General features: G+C 42.0%; 1 protein-coding gene across 3 annotated transcripts in view; it reads left to right on the top strand.

Annotated features, from left to right (window-relative positions):
• The window catches only part of WDR7 (WD repeat domain 7), a 98,838-nt gene that overhangs the window by 29,428 nt on the left and 53,080 nt on the right, over positions 1-16,330 (top strand). For all 3 annotated transcript variants that reach the window (XM_032205379.1, XM_032205378.1, XM_032205380.1), the window contains one exon: positions 6,811-6,924. In XM_032205379.1, the coding sequence (XP_032061270.1) occupies positions 6,811-6,924 (114 nt within the window). The remainder of the gene's footprint in view (positions 1-6,810; positions 6,925-16,330) is intronic.

The raw sequence follows: 16,330 nt of genomic DNA, 5'->3' as shown, positions 1-16,330 counted from the left end.
ATGTGCATCAGCTGGGAGCGTAATACTTTGTTCTGCCTCTCGTGCCTGTGTTCAGGCCACAGGTAAGGCATTTGATTTTGTGTAGCTGTTTAATAGCTAGGGGCTGACTGGTTTAAAAAAACTCCAGTGTTTTGTATGTATTCAGTTCAAGTATGCATACAGCAGTACTTGGGATTTTACTAATTACTAAATTAGGATAAGCTTATCTATCAGAACCAACAAGAAGGTTTTAAAGCAGGGAAAAAATAGAGAAATCAGCCGAGGAGTATGGCTGAATGAAAGACTTGAATGTAAATGTTCAATATTGTTAAAGCACTGATATTGAAAAGCTGTAAAACAGATGATGAGTAGCAAATTGGAATTCATTTATTTTATATTAGCAGTGTTGAAAACTATGTAACTTGAACCAAGTTTGTGCTTCTCCTGAATGGCAGGGCAGAGATGGCATTTAATAGTGTTATTGTCTGCGAGAGCATACACAAAGATGCTGACATCCTGAAGAGGAATAATAATTGTGGTATCAGAAAGGAGAAATGAAATAATTAAGGAACTAAAAAGCTTGCTCTTGCGGGTAGCGAGTGAAGTATACAGATGTGTCCTTAGTTCTAATATAGGACTTGCTAAAAGAGAATACGTTTTTAAAAAAGGTCTGGGGAGGACTTGAAGGGGATAAAAATAATTTAAATGGCCAAAATGGTTGCAGTGGATTTCTGAAAAGCATAGTTTTATGCTAGAAAGGCAAGCAGTAGAAATATGATAGATCAAGAAATACCACTTTGTTTCTTTCATCATCCTCTTCTCCCTAACTCCCCTCTTAATAAAGGAGCATAAAATATTATCAGCATATTTGAGCCTAGCACATCTCACTGCTTTACAATAATTCTTATATTCATTTTATTTTTACATTCTAATATTGCTTTTTTTTTGGACATGGCAGGTTCCTTTTTAATTGAAACAAATGCTAATTACTAATAGAAGCTTGCTGCTGATATGATACTTAGTCATCTGCGCTTAATTGACTCTTGAATGTCTCCAGTGTGTGGTACTAGCAAACAGAGATGAAATCTTTTCCCCATTTGTATATTCAGCGCACAGATCCAATAACAGTTTGGAACATGACCTTACTCAGCAAGATCAAGCCAACTCTCGTGTCTCCCAGCTTTTTGATGAAATGTGTTTGGGAACTTGAAAGGCAAATTTGCACTGGATTATCTTTAAATAATCTTTTAACTAATGCAAGAGAGAGTATTGTGAACAATAGAGGTTCAGATTGTAGAACTTTTGTTCCAGTCACACTGCCAGCTACTTCAACGAAAAAGTACGTGCTCGGCTGGTTTTATTCCTATACCTGCTTTTGCATTTTGATGAACACAGAAAAATGGGAGCTGCTACCCCAGTGCATATTGAATATGGCATCTTAGGAAACAGTTTATTCAAAATTAATGTTTCTTTAATACAGTGTTTGTTGTTTTTTTTGTTTGTTTGTTTTTTTTGCAATGTATAGTAATGTTTGCTGAAACAATAACTAAGGCTTCATAATCAGTAACATATTTGTAATTCTTTTCTTATGTTCTCAAGGCTTCATTTTTCTATCCCTGCTCAGTAGTTACACAATAAAAATGCAAGGTTTTTTTTCTAACGCTGTGTTTTTAATCAGTTTGCATAGATTTATGCATGCAATTTGTATCTGATGTTCGCTAACAACCTGATGATCAGCTGAAAGTCTTAGGATCGAGTATGATTAAGGTCTCTGTACCTCTGTTGTGATTTTATTCTGCAGTTTTTCATCTCACAGGTGTATTACTCTAAGAAGACTTCTTCTTGTTTTGCTTTACATCTGTCAGATTGTCTCATTTTCCATTAGTTTTTATAAGTTTGTTTACCAGTTAATACTTTAACAGCTCTACCCTGTACAATAATTGATTCTTCTTAAAATGCTACATTTTTTTTTATCCTCTAAATCACTTGTTTGATATGAATAGTCTTTAAAATGACATAGGAGACTTGATGGAGTAATAACATGTTCCTGTAGATCTATTACAGTCATTATAGCGCTGGAAAGTGCATTTAGTAGTTCTAAAGCTTTTTCACTTTTAAGCTCCGCCAGAATATGTTAATTTGAAGACTCTGCCGCATCCTATGTTGCCTTCTGCAGCAGTGTTTGAATCATTTAAATACATGCTGAGGCATGGCAGAGGATGGAGGGGGTCTTAGTCGTGCTCCTGTATCCATGTTAAAGGCAATAATTGCATCTGTAATGAAGATTTGGGGGAGTAGCTGACTATACAATTTCATGAAGTCTTCTTGTGGAAAAAAAGAAATTGCCTATTTCCCAAAAGAAATTGCCTATTTTTCACGAAAATAAGCCTTGTACTAGTAAGGTGGTGACACAGAAGACTCTGTGCATGGTGTCCTCTATTCATATTTCTTCTTTCCCAGCTCCATCTTGGGTTGAAACATGACATTGGTGGTCTAAACGTACGCAGATATCTCACAGTCAGTGCAAGCATACAAATACAAATTAGAGAAGAGAAAGTTGGTTTTGTGGGGAACGGGACAGGACAGGACACTGAAGCAAGCAAGCCTTAAAATCTGTTATTTCCTGCTGCATCTAGTTATTTATTCATTTGGCAGTGGTGAACCATCAGATGAGGAATGGGAAGTCTTGGATTAGAGATCAGTATCTACTGATCTTTGACCACTGCCTGTTAAACATATTGCAAACAGTGAGGATGCCCTGCTGAATGTCAAATAACACCTCAGGTTTGTATACACGTTGACACCAAACACAGAGCTGAAACCTGCAAGTGGTAGAGTTGTGGGAGTCACTGGGGGATGCTGTTTGTACACAGGCGACTGCAGCAGGCTGTGGTGCACCCACTTAGACGATATCCGTGACCTGTTTTACTTTTTAATTCTCTCTTTTTTGAGAGTGTTAACTTAACACCTGGCATGATTAGCATGTTTGGCAAGTAATTAATTCAGAATTTTTATCCATCTGTAGCGTACTACAAATTGTAATTAAATAATTTGGGTACTGAGATTGTGAGTGAGCAAGAAGCTGCTAAGGTGGCAGGAAGGAAATGTGCTGAATGCCTGTTTAAAGGAAAGACAAGGAAAGTCAAGACCTGGAAATAGGCCTGGTCTGTAAGTGCCACCTGTGTGTTTCCTGCTCGTTTTGTGTTGTTCTCATTCTGTGGTTTCTTCACACAGGGTTGTAGGTCCCTCTTAACAGGGAGATCGGTCAGCCTTTGGGAAAAAAAAATACTCATTGTAGAAATAAAACGGGGAAAGGCATGTCAGACAGCATACACTTATTATTTACTGCATACTCCAGCTGTTGGGGTGAGTCTCAATACAAATCTATAATCCAGAGGTGCTGTGTTTGATTTGGGCCTTTGCACCCAAAATTGGCACGTCAGCTCATCAACCCCAAATCCGATGTTAACAGATGTGTAGGCAGTGCCAAGAATTACAAGTATTGGAGGTGGTTTAGCCGTGGGTGTTTTCCAGGCTCCCACACGAACAGCTCAGCGTCCGAAGCCTTGTTCATGCTCTGTCTGCTGAGGCTGTCCTGCAGCCGTAAAGGTTTGCCGTGGCCTCGCCTGCTCCTTTTCCCAGTGTGAGCTTCTTTCTCATTAGTCCATGGAGGTTTTGCACGAGGAAGGTTTCCAGGTAGAGCTCAAAAGGGGAAAATTTCATCCTCCTTTACTTTTACTAACGTTAAGAGTAAGGACTGTCTTCCACGTACAATGGGTTCTGCAAAGGGACTGTTTAAGGGATTTCTTTGCTGAGCATCCTGGTCGTGCTTTGCTCTTTGTTTTTGTGGAGCCCACTGTAACACACCAAGCACCGAAGCAGCCATTTCATGGGCTTCATGCACTGGAGCCCCCGAAATCTTCTGGCAGCGGGGAGACGGATGGATTTTTAACTATGTGATGGTGCTGCAGATAGGAAAATGGTTGCTGTGTCTTTAATGGAAAGCAAAAGGTTATCTTGCCGTGGCCTTTGTGTGCCTGCGCTGATGTGGTGGAGGCAGCAGACAGGCGGTGTGTGCGGAGGGGCCGGCAGCGGGCCGGGATCGATGGGAGCGGTGTGAAGGGAATTAATGCGAGGCAGGCAGGCTGTCTGTCAGCGGGGCTGCGGGGCAGCGCTGGGCACTCGCTGCAGAAATCCGTTTTCAATAAATCCCGTCTAGAAATTAAGTATAGACGCTCGTGTAGCTTCCCGTATTGCTACAGCCCCGCTCACCCAGGTAGGTGCTTGTAGCAAACGGGTGTTCCTTGGAAAGGGGAAATCCTAAATAACGCAGCGGCGTGAAATTAGAGAGAAAAATTTCTTTAAACTGCTCCAAATAATAATCCATGTTATCCCTGGAAAACAAAACAAACATGGGAAGTCTATAAGAACAAATACTGCGTCCGTTTTTATTAGTATATTTCTGGTAGATATATATCTCTGTTAGGAATTTTTATTTAAAGCCAGATTAATTGAGTAAAACTTAATTAAACTTCCATTGATTTAAGTGGGAGTTCTCGTTGAGTAAGGATACTTTGATGGGGCCCCAAAGACTTGGCTATTTATACATCTGGATGGTCATTCTACTCGCGCAGGGTTTGACTTAACGGAGCACAAAGAATTAAATGCAGTGGATTTGCACTGCAACGTTTCGCTATATTAAATGAGCGGTTTTATGATGCTGTAGGAAAGAGTTGGGCGTTTCTAAATGGTGTAAGTTTCTAACATGAGTGAATCTTGCCTAATTTTCCAGCGTTTCCCAGTATGTCAATTGGCGTATTTTTAATACCTTCCATTTTTATGACCTTTTTACTTCTAAAACCTGTTTCTAAGACAATTTTGGTAATTTTTGGTGAATTATGTAGAAGGCATTTGTGTCCAAGAAGACGTGTTCCTTCTTACTAGATTTTCTTTGAAAGGAAGCAATAATTTATTGCCTGTTTAATCTTTGCAACTGTTATTTTTCTCCCCTTTTGTTTTCATCCGTTCATTGTTTTTTGGGGAGTGTTTACTTAATCAGAACGATTGTGCTTAACGTTTTATTTTAATGGTATATAATTGTAATAGACTTCTAACTTTTCATATGCTGAGCCTGGAACCAACTCAAGCAGAAGCACTTCTTCCCTTCCACTGTATTGTCACTAGTCTGGCTAAGCACTCTGGCAGGATGTAGCACATCTAATAGTAAAGTTCAGCCTCTCTTCAGTAACTCAGGGACAGAAAGCAGTGAAAGAAGTGATGTAGTAACTCAAAAAATCAAAGGCTTTGAGTTTTGACCCAGCCTAAACTTACCTTTTAGGGACAGCTGGACCCTTGGCTCCTACTGACTGGAGTATTTAAGCACAGAAAATGCACCCTCTGAGATGAAAGCTCATCAGTGGAGGCGTCACACTGCAGTTTTCAAAAGGCATGGCAACTCTGTACCCTTCTCTGTGTGTGGAAGGAAATCAAAGAATTTTAGACTATGGAGGTGATATTTAGGAAGCAGCTGTATGCTTGCCGTGGCTGCGGAGATTACTGGCTCCTCGTGCCAGCTTCTTACTGATGCTGGTAAGGACCACGCTGGGTGATGCCCAGGAGCTGTAACAGCTGCAGTGTGCATTAAACTCCGTTTTTAAAGGTGTCCCGAGTAAGGTTCATGTGCAATTTGTAATTGCATGTGGTCTCTGCGCAGTCCTGCCAGCATGCTTAATGAAGTGCGAGGCTATTGATTGGCAGCGCGTCCCAGCCTGGCTTTACAGTTGTTGTCGCTGCTTTTATGTGCGTCGACATAATGAGAAGGACGGCTGGAAAGTTACTAAAAGGTACTGGTTTCTCCATAAAGAGGTAATGTCAGAATAAAAGTTGGAACAGGAATTGCTGTTCATCTTCCCAAAGGCAAAGTCATCTCCTGAGACTTCACCTCTTGCTGAAGTTTGGTTGGTGCTGACAAAGGGCCGTGGTCCTTTTTTAAATGGGGACTTAATGCCTCTGTAGCTGGCAAACCTAACGCCACAATCAGCAGAGCAGCAATCTCTTCATAGAATAAGATTTTTGATAGTGTAGGCTGACAGAAAGGGTGTCGCGGGAGGAAAGCAATCTTATCAGGGCTTCTTGTCAGGCTGCTCTTTGCGCTTTCCTAAAGCTCTTTGGGAAGACTATTTGTGAGGCTGTACTTTTTCACCCCTAGCAAAACGCTTCTTTTGATAATGCCTTGATTGAATCGTGGTAAGGGCTGTAAGGGACTAATTAAAGATTATAGCCAGGCAGCCTACAAAGCAGCGAGTTCGAGCTTGAACCACGTGCTGCTGGTACATGGCACGATTTGGTGTCTGTAATGTAGTTTCCAGCAGCAATTAAGTGCTGCATCACAGCCAAAATGATGTGGAAGGACTCAAACGAGTGAGCGTAGTCTGCAGGTGGTGTGGAAGCAGCCCTGCGGCGAGAGATGAGCATCAAGGGGAGAGGGAAGAGGAGTCCTGCTGGAACTCCTCCCTTATTTGGCAAAGTATCTTGGGTTTTTGGCGAAAGATTTCAGTGTGTCTGTGTGTCTGATATTTTTAATTGTGCTAGAAGATGCTGTAAAAAGAAGAAAAGAGGAGAGATTTACCTTGTGGAAAAGGCTTTTAAGGGGTAGGTTTGTGAAAACTGCACAGAGCGCTAAGGGAAGGCAGAACCTGGTTGCCCTTTGCTTTACCTACGTTTCATAGCATTACCTTGAGTCAGCAGGTAATGTTTTTGTTTTTTCCTAATGGAAGGGTGTTATCTACCCCAATCACTGACTTCTGTGGCTGTTTGCTGTTATTTTTTCAGCTGGAGTAACCACGGAAGCCATTCAAACCGCTACGGCAAGCCCAGATGCGTTGGGAACAGAGGCAAAAGTTCAAGAAGAGGAGCATGATCTGGTTGATGACGACATCACAGCAGGTGAGCACGGCCACGATGAATATTTTTTGACATACTAGATACCGTGCAGAAGGGATGCAACGCTTTGTGCAATTTTTCCTTACTTTTCATGAGAAAATGGAGTACATGCTATTAGAAATGCAATGAAGTTATTCAAAAGGAAAAAATGCAGAGCTCTAGGCAAAAACAAAATACCTGCTTAACTGTAGCTACTGTAGTATTAACGTGTTGCTACTGCAAAATGTTCTCTGTATTTCAGTGTACTTGGGGGTTTTTAGTCTGCTTGCAACTGACACATTTAGCTTGTTCCTGCAGAATAAAGGTTGGTTCTTCACAGTTATCCCTCAAACGATTTACCTTGGTGAAAAATCTGATGCAAGGGTGCTACCACCATAGTCTGCTTCATCGAACTGAGGTTTTCAGCACCAAAGCGTTGTTAGTTTGTCACGCGTGGTTCAGTTCTAGAACTACCAATACAGCTTTTGCCATTGTTGGAGTTCATTATAACCCGGCAGATAGAGTTGCGAGCTGTGATCCCTCAGGGCATATTCCGAAATGACAGACCACACGAAAATATGCATTTAATTATAAGCGGGTTATCTTTTGATTTGGTTTTTCACGCTTATTTATGCGGTGCCATAAGGAAAATATCTGTGTGCTCAATATCAATCTCCTCAGCATCTGAATGACTCCAGCACGTATTTTAGCATAGCATACTGCAGATTATAGAGCACAAAAGCTATCTTTTTTGACTGAGCTTTTTATAGATTTTTGTGAAAGTCTGAAAGAAAACTATTTATTTCTATTGACCAGAAGACAGTTAGTATGACAGATCGAGTTTTGGGTCAAGTCTCTGGTTGAAGGTGACTGAGACAAGATTCCTGCTGGTGGAAGAACAAACTGCTTGGAACAGAGAGTATTAACACGAGCTATTTGTAAAAAGCTAACAGGAAATAGTCAAAGGGGAGGGAGAATGCTGGGGGTGCCTTAAGTGGCTGGGGGAAGGTGCAGGATTCATCAGGAAACAACAGGGAATAGAGGCTGAAAAAAATGGAAATAAAAAAATGGGGGAAAAAAAAAAGAAAAAATAGAAATTAATGAATAGGCTCCAGGTAGGCTGGAACACAGATCTTCCCAGGACATCCATTACATCAGTGTTTCTTTCAGAAACATAGCAGGAAAGAGAATGCAAGCAGGATGCTTTAATGGAGTAACTTCCAAGTGATGTGCATTTTCTTCCTACGCTCTAGACTCTTTAAGTTCTGAGCTTTTCAGAAAGCTGTCTACTATGTTGCTTGAATCTGGAGCTAGTAACTGTTTCTTTACAGAGAAAATACTATTGTTAAAAGGAATCGAGCTTTAAAAGCTATATCCCAAGATGAAATTTTAGTCAACAATTGAATACAACTGTTAGTGTTTGAAGAATATTTAAAAAAAAAAAAAAAGTTATAATTCAGATAATTTAAGCTTCACTTAGTTATCTTAAAATATGATGCAGCTTCTCTCTGTAGTGGTCCTCTTAAGGCTAATATTTATTGATTTGACTGCACAGAGTAATACTAGTGTGCAGTGGTCAACAGGATTTTTTTTTCAGTTCGAACTGGGATTTACCAAATGCCTTCGTTTGCCCAAAATCATTTTTTAAAAGGCTCGTTTTCACATCAGTACTTATATATTATACTGATATATTCTGATAATTCTAGCAGCTGCGGTGGTGTGCATGCAGACAGTTATATAGCAAATAAAAGCTGGGTTTTATACTGATAACGTTCATCAGCTTGAAAGTTTAATCTTTCAAATCTTTTCCTTCAATATTTCTAAATCTATTTTCTTGTGTAACGATTAGTACTTTTAGCAATAATTATCCGCTAACTTGTGAAATCGGAAGCAAGAAATATTGCTGGATTAAGCCATATTCTGAAGTGAAAACGGCTCTCAAATCAGCAACAATATTTGTCTGTATTATCTTAATGATTCAGCAATGAATCACTGTGATTTTTTGATTTATCTTTTATCTGAACGCACCATCACTGCTGTTGAAATGCAGCAGTACATGCAGTGTATTTGCAGAAATTTCCAGCGTTTTCCCATATTTCTAGTAACACTTATTTTACCCCCAAAATCTAGATATTCTGATGTTCGTGGCATCTAACTACTTTAAGTATTTTTAATTTCTAGGTGAAGCATTATTTTTCGCTATAGAGTATGACAATTTTTTAATTTGAAGGCGTCCACTGTAATGAAAGAAAAATATTTCACCTGCTTTTTTTTTGTTTTGCTGTTGTTGTTTTTTCTTATTGTTACTTTTATTGCTGTATTGAGTTTCTGGGCTGCTCTGGTGGTTTCTCTGCCTTCTCTCCCCTCCTGTTGGACTGGACGTGGAAGCAGCAGCGCCAGGTGCCGCCGCCCAGTGCTTCCCTCCCCTCAGCAGCCAGGCTTCCACTGCAAATTTGGTGTGAAGTGGAGGTGCACAACAAATGCAACCATCTGCCATCCCCAGCAAACAAGCCAGTGGCCCACTGTTCAGCACAATGAGGGTGCCAAAAGAGTCAGTCTCCGGATAAAGTTCCTGCTGGGCTGCTTTTAAGTAGGTTAGACCAAACCTGAGCACCTTCTACAAACCCTGTCACATACGTTTTTGCATCTCCAAAGCCCACCACAGAGAGATCAAAGAAGCTTTTAATTTGTGTTTAATAACTCACTGGAAACCCATCCACCATATCCTGCGCTGACTATTGTGTAAAACACCAGAAAAATTAGATTTTATCAGCTAAAACAAACCTCGTCCCTTTCAGATGCTAATTAAGAAAATAGAGAAAACACACACGCATCTCCCTCATTTGATCTTTTCTGTTGCAAATAAAATGTGCAGATAGGAGTTAGTTAACATGTGGGTGCTAATTTTTAATGGAGTTTTTGTGTGTACGAACAGGAATTTTGAAGCACCTTGAGAAACGTGCTTGATGGATAATTGGAGAAAAAGTTAATCAAGAATCTAGTTCCCTCCGGTTTGTCATTAGATGCCTACAAGAAAGCATGAAACTGTAGGTAAAATACTCTTTAAAAGAGCACTTTATTTAATTGTAGGGAAGGTAGCTCATGGAGAAGCAGAGGGTTTTTCAGCAGAGCTGCACGTCTTTGAAAAGACGTGGGCATCTGCCACTGAAGCAGATGTCACCAGTAAACGCCACTGGGAAATCTGTTCCCTGCGAGGGGGCTACGGGCTGGACATCTGTCGGAATGGCAGATGTCAGAGCTGGGGCAGCGCTGCGTCTGCTCCCTGAGTGCTAGCCCAGGAGAACTGCTCCGTTCGGGCTTTCGGGGCTGGTTCCTCGTTGTTGGAAGAAGCGTGCAGCAGGGTATTTAGAAAGATAACTTCATTTAATTGGGAATACTTCTTGGTGTCTGTCTTTATCTGATGCACAACTTTACGCTAAGCATCACACAGTGTAACTAACTAGCATCAGTCCTTGTGCATCTTTTTTTTTTTTTTTTTTTTTTTTGTGAAATCGGGAAGCATTCAGCATCACCGTGTGCATTATACATCAGCACTTCGTAAAAATCAATCTGGGGCTCGTCTGAAATCTTTTGTCTGTTCCGGTGGCAGATGTCTTCTTCCAGCTCTGTGCAGTCTCCCTTTGTGCTGTCGTTACTTCGGAAAACATTATTAACTTGGGGAAAGTTAGCTCTCAGTGTCTTAGTCAAACATTTATACCTTCATTGTGTTCTTCTGACTGCTCATCTTCTCTCAGTGGTGGTAGGTAGAAATGCTTCAACTTGATGCTTTCGCTAATTTAAGTAAAGATTTAGGAGAGATTGTTACAGTCAAAAGAAAAAAATATTTAGAATAATCTGTTCAGACGTAGAAATGGGGTTTTAAGGAGGCAGAGGTCACAAAAGCAAGCATTGTGCTGACACCCAGCGATGAGCAGGTCAGGCTCAGGCTTCCCTTGATCCACCTGGGGAAGTTTCAGCCTGGTTGCACGTGTGGAGCATTACAGTGCTGGCAAGGTTTAGCTGTCTTGGGGCAAGCTAGTTACAATCGTGGACCAGATGCTTCAAGAAGCTGTTTTGGTGTTAAGGTGTGTAGTGTCCATCGCTCCTAGCAGCGTTTACCCGTGTAAATGAACCGCGTGCCTGTGGAGGACTGCTCCTGGGAGTGCAGCCTTCAGGACCCTAGGAATCAGGAATTTCCCCGTGGGCATTACTGTCCAAGAAGCTTGTGCTGGTTACTATATGAGTCATTTATTTGATGACCAAGATACCGTTAAATAGAGTATGCTACTGCTTGAACGTTTCCCTTAGTCGTGGAAGCCGGTTCTGGCTGGGATTTGGAAAGCCTGGTGGTGTTTGAATTTAAGTTCACTGGGCTGTGTATCCTGATGTCACTGCCTACAGTTCTGTGCAACAAGTACGTTGGTTTTGGTCTGTAATCCTGTAAGCTAACTGCAGAATTTATGTATGAGAGGTCGTGTGAGAGAGAGGTCATGAAGACCTCCAGGGACGGGGACCCTGGGCAGCCTGTGCAACACCTCACAACCCTTCCAGTAAAGAAATTTCTCCTAATACCCAGCATAAACCTCCCCTGGTGCAACTCAAGGCCATTTCCCTTTGTCTTATCGCTTGGTGCTTGGGAGAAGAGCCTGATCCCCACCTCTCTACAGCCTCCTTTAAGGTAACTGTACAGTACGGTAAGGTCTCCCCTGAGCCTTCTCCCCAAACTGAACAAGCCCAGCTCCCTCAGCTGCTCCCCTTAAGACTTGTTCTCCAGACCCTTCACAGCTTCGTTGCCCTTCCAGAGGCCCCCACGTCATCACTTTAAAACGCACTTGCTCTGTGTACTGCTGATGTGATTTTAATGCTGTATCGCCTCCTCTGACCTATTTTCCTCCTCGAAATAACAGGGTTTGTCTCAGCTCTAAGTAATAATGGTGGAGTTTAAAACAAAACAACAAAAAAAAAAAAAAAAAAAAAAAAGAGAGAAAATAATTCTCTGGGCTATCACAGAAGTAGCTACAGGCATCCAGTAGCACAGCAACCTACCCGCTGGGCAGAGTGCTGGCCAGCAAACATCACCTGTAAGTCTGCGTGGTGTGCCGGGGTGGGATCCCACACGTCCCCACAAATCCCCTCTCCTTCACCTTCCTGCCCCAGGACGGCTTTGTCTGCTCACCTGGATGGGGTGAGTGCCCGTTGCCTCTCCCTTGCCCATCTTTCTTGCACATGGATGCCCTGGCTCTCTCCCCAAAAAACCCTCCAGGCCCCTCTCATTTCTTCATGCTCGCTCCTCTCCACCAGCCATGCACGAGTGGCAGTGTTTTTAGGAGCTTTTAAGTTCAGAAGACCCGTTCCTGCTGGTGCTGTCTGATCTCCTTTTATTCCAAACAAAACGATTTTTCATGAAGGTGGAGACCTGAAACCTATAGCAGGTTTTTTGGAACATTTTTATAGTTGCTGTTCTTAAAGCATTTTTACGCGCTTCTTCTGGACAGATAATTGTTCAAACTAGTAATTCAAAATCTATGTAGCATATGAAAAACCTGACAAATTTTAAAAAACAAACAAAGCCTAAATGTCGTAACAATCACTTGTTGTATTGGAAATGGCTTGTTTTCACATTACAGCTCCCCAAACCAGAGCTATCTGAAATTGTTCAGAAATAAAGCGTAACGTAAGCCATGCTGAATTTTGCTGAGATCACTGTTTCAGTAGTACTTTGTATATTCAAAAGCTTTAATTTCACCTGCTTAAGCAAGAGAGAAAAAGAGTGGAGTTCCTACTTTTCGTTCTTTTACCAGTCTGTGCACTTGGATAAATAAATAGATGATCTAAGATTCAATAGGCCAATTGCAGCATATAATAGCTATTCAGAGGCAATTAAACTGCCTTTTTTCATGCCGGCATGCGAGCGTGCCCTTTCCCAACCTTCAACTTGATTTGTGGTGATTCAAAATTAACTTAAAAGTCTTGTTTGCTGACAGCTTAAAGCTTAATTGACTGAAAGCCAAATAGAGCGCGTTGTGCGCTCAGCCCTCGCGCGCGCCGCCAGGCAGCAGCCGGGGCCGTGCACGCGGGCTCGTGCCTGCTGCGGGGGGCACGGGGCTGCTGGGGGCTGCTGGGGGCTGCTGGGGGTCTGCTGGTTGTCCTGGCCTGCTGTGCAGGTAGGAATGGGAAGAGGAGAGCGATGCCTTCCTGCTCGCACTGATGGCAACGCATCCAAAGGTGAATTCTGTGGTTCCAAGCACCAGTGTGATGGAGCATTGCTCTAACCACCCTGCTGACAAACGCAACGAATAAGGAGTAAAATGGGCATCACCCATAGGGGCAGAGGCGGATCTGAAAGGTGGCTGGGTGCCTTTAGCATCGTAGCAAGAACCACCTGGTGGGCAGGGGGTGTACGGTCCAGATACAGCCCTGAAAAGTGCGTCCTCAGCCCATCTGTGTTATCTTGGGGGCAGAATGCACGGCGAATTGCAGCCGCTATCCCAGCCCTAACCCTCTTATGCTGCCAAAAGCCTTCCATTCCCTTCATATTTATGTATCTATAATAGTTTCTGTAGAGAAAAGGCTTGTTTTAGTTTGGGAGTGGTGATGCCCACCACGACTCGTTGTTCCTCTGCCATGCTTACTGGGGCAGGTTTGCTGCCCTCACAGCCGAACATCGTCCCCAACATGGGGACTGATGCCAAGCATCACAGGAGGGGCCTCCAAAAATAAACACAACGGTGTTTTTTTGTGGTTCAGAGTGATCGGCAAGTATGCATTCGATACATCTTCAGGATGTATTAAATCATTTCAAATTAAATAATGTCCTTAAGCACTGGGAGGGTGTTTTGATCTGTCAAAATCAGAAAGATCTTAAAAGCAAAGTACCTGAAATTGCCAGAGGTGATATAAGTGCATCAGGAAAACATAATGGCTTACGTGCTTTCTCCTGTAAATTCTGAAAGTTCTGTTCACATGAAAGTCAAATTTTAGTGCGTGAAAGATAAAGAACATGGATTCTGATATTGCTCTATTTCTTATTGATTTCTTGGCAAATCATGGCTATCTAATTTTTTCTGCTTTCCTATTGATTTCCAATGGGAACAACATCTTTTTCATAAAGCATCAGGAAAAGTTGCCATTCAGTTCCAAAATGGCCATGATGTAAAATAGTTTTATGTTCCTTTCAATAAAATCATCATCGCGCTTCAGCACATGAAGCCCGGATCTCTATCGGCTTTATTGAAGCTTTACCTATGGCCAGGCTGATCTGAAATTCAGGAATGGATTTCCTTAATTGACTCTCATTAACAGCTTCTTGAAATTTTTTTTTTTTTTTTTTTGGGGGGAGGGATAATTTCCACCAGACCGATGGGCTCGTACAAAATGTGCTGTTCTGCATAAGGGCAGTGCTTTGTGCAGCCACCCCTCAGTCCCTTGCAGTTCAGCAGGATTCTCTTCTGTGCTCTGCCCTTCCTTTTCTCGCTGAATATTTCACCGTGCTGCAGCTGCAGGAGCACAAAATGGGTGAGGATGCCTCTCCTCGCACGGCTAAGAGCAGAGGAAAAGAGTCAAAGACAAAATGGATTCTCTGCTCTTCAGAGGGGGGAGTACAGGACACGGCTCGCTCAGTGTCAGCAGCTCTTATTGAAAGCACAGAGTTCAAGCATCAAAACTTTCCTTCTTACTAGCGACATTAAAGTCATCCTGATCAAAATCTTGAGAAGGTATCGCGGGCATTTAACTGCTTTTATTTCTGACTCGTTTATTTAGATAGCAGCGCAGAGGGATACGGATTTCTGGAAAGCGCAGCACAAATCTGCATTTAAAACTGGAAGTAATGAGGTCAGGGTCCAATTAATACTTCATAACTTACATTGGTGGGTTTCGGCTGTGAGATGAAACAACCCAGCGTTGCTCTGGTAAATTTATTCCCGAGTTATTAAATACTTCAGGCTATGTGGCGTTCAGTGGAATTAAATTAGTTGGAGATAATGATTGTTTGTTGAGCTTGTTGCTGAAAACACATGCACGCCGAAGAGTTGGGCTAATTGGTTTCCTTGCTTTTTGAAAGGAAATAAAACATCTTCAGCATGCAGCTCCCAAAGCACTGATGAGAAAAGGAAAGGTAAATGCTGGGAGATAATAGCTTAACTCGATGCCTGTATAGCCAAAAAATGCACTTTTGAATTGTTTTCTTTGCTGTCAGATGGTAAGTTTTGGTTTTTGGTTTTGTGAGTCCAGTTAGAAAGGGCCTGACTACAGCAACTCCAGTAGTTGCTGTTAAACTGGGAACAAACTGATTTAATTTCCTATAGCCTTGCTTTAAAGTGATAACCGGCACTCCAGTCAATGTTTCCTACAGCAAAAAAAAGAAGAGAGACCAAAGAAAACTGTATAGCTGTATGAAAGTAATTAATAAATACCGTATATCACTAACCTTAATGTGAATGCACGAAGCACGCTGGCACTTGGGCGATGCTGTTCGGCTTTTCCAAGGTACGAAACATTTTGGGTAAATTCAAAGGGTATGAGTAAATAGAAAAATGACCATCTTGCACCATCTTGCACGCTTTCCTTTTGGTTTCTTGCAAGATAAGGTCGAGTAAATTAAACGCTCATCTGTGCAATTTGTCGGGCAGGCTTTGGGCGTGCAATAGGCTTACCCGCCGTGGGTAGTGGTGTAAGAGTTGGGTTTTTTGGCGACGCTGGTGTTTGCAGGTGTGCTGGACAAGGGAGAGCATTGTTCAGGTGCGCTGTAAGCACCCCCAAGTGCTAATGAGCAGGCGGCACCGCGCTGGTGCTTAGCGGACACCGAACAAATTCAGGCGTTGAGCTTTTTAGGAAGAATGAATGATGGCTAATGATTATTTAATGACAGATCTCTGGACTGAAAGGCACTTAGCACTCAAAGTGTACTGCAAAGCCTATTTCTCAAAGCTTCCGACAGGTTTATTTGGTCTCACCTTGAGTAGAGCAGTGCTGTATTGATTTCATTGGGGTGGATTTAAACACACTATTGGCTTAAAATAGCACCACCTATGCAGAAGAAAATCAGCGCCTTAACCCTTACGGCTGCCAGCAGCTGCTGGGGAGTGTTTGGGTTGTAGGCTAAGAGATTCCTGGCAGGTTTGCTTATTCTAAATGCTGTCATTTTTAATTAACATATACGTTGCAAATTTTCAACGTTTGTTATCCATACAGGCCGTGTGGATAAAGCCCAGGGATTTACAAGGGGGCTCTGACCCCAGGATACCTGACCAGAGGTGGGCAGTGGAGTCAGAGCCCTGGGATTTTACATCAGATCTTAAATGAAAGACTGAAAAAAAAAGTCATTTTTAATTCAAATTTCGTAAACCTTTTTTTCTTTTGGGTGGCTGCAAGTCTCTTCTTAAAAATAAAGAAAATTTCTATGCTTACCTAATCAAGGTTATGTACTATG

Source organism: Aythya fuligula, chromosome Z (assembly GCF_009819795.1).
Source record: "Aythya fuligula isolate bAytFul2 chromosome Z, bAytFul2.pri, whole genome shotgun sequence".
In the NCBI taxonomy this organism is placed as follows: domain Eukaryota; kingdom Metazoa; phylum Chordata; class Aves; order Anseriformes; family Anatidae; genus Aythya; species Aythya fuligula.
This window is presented reverse-complemented; position numbering and strand designations above follow the sequence as displayed.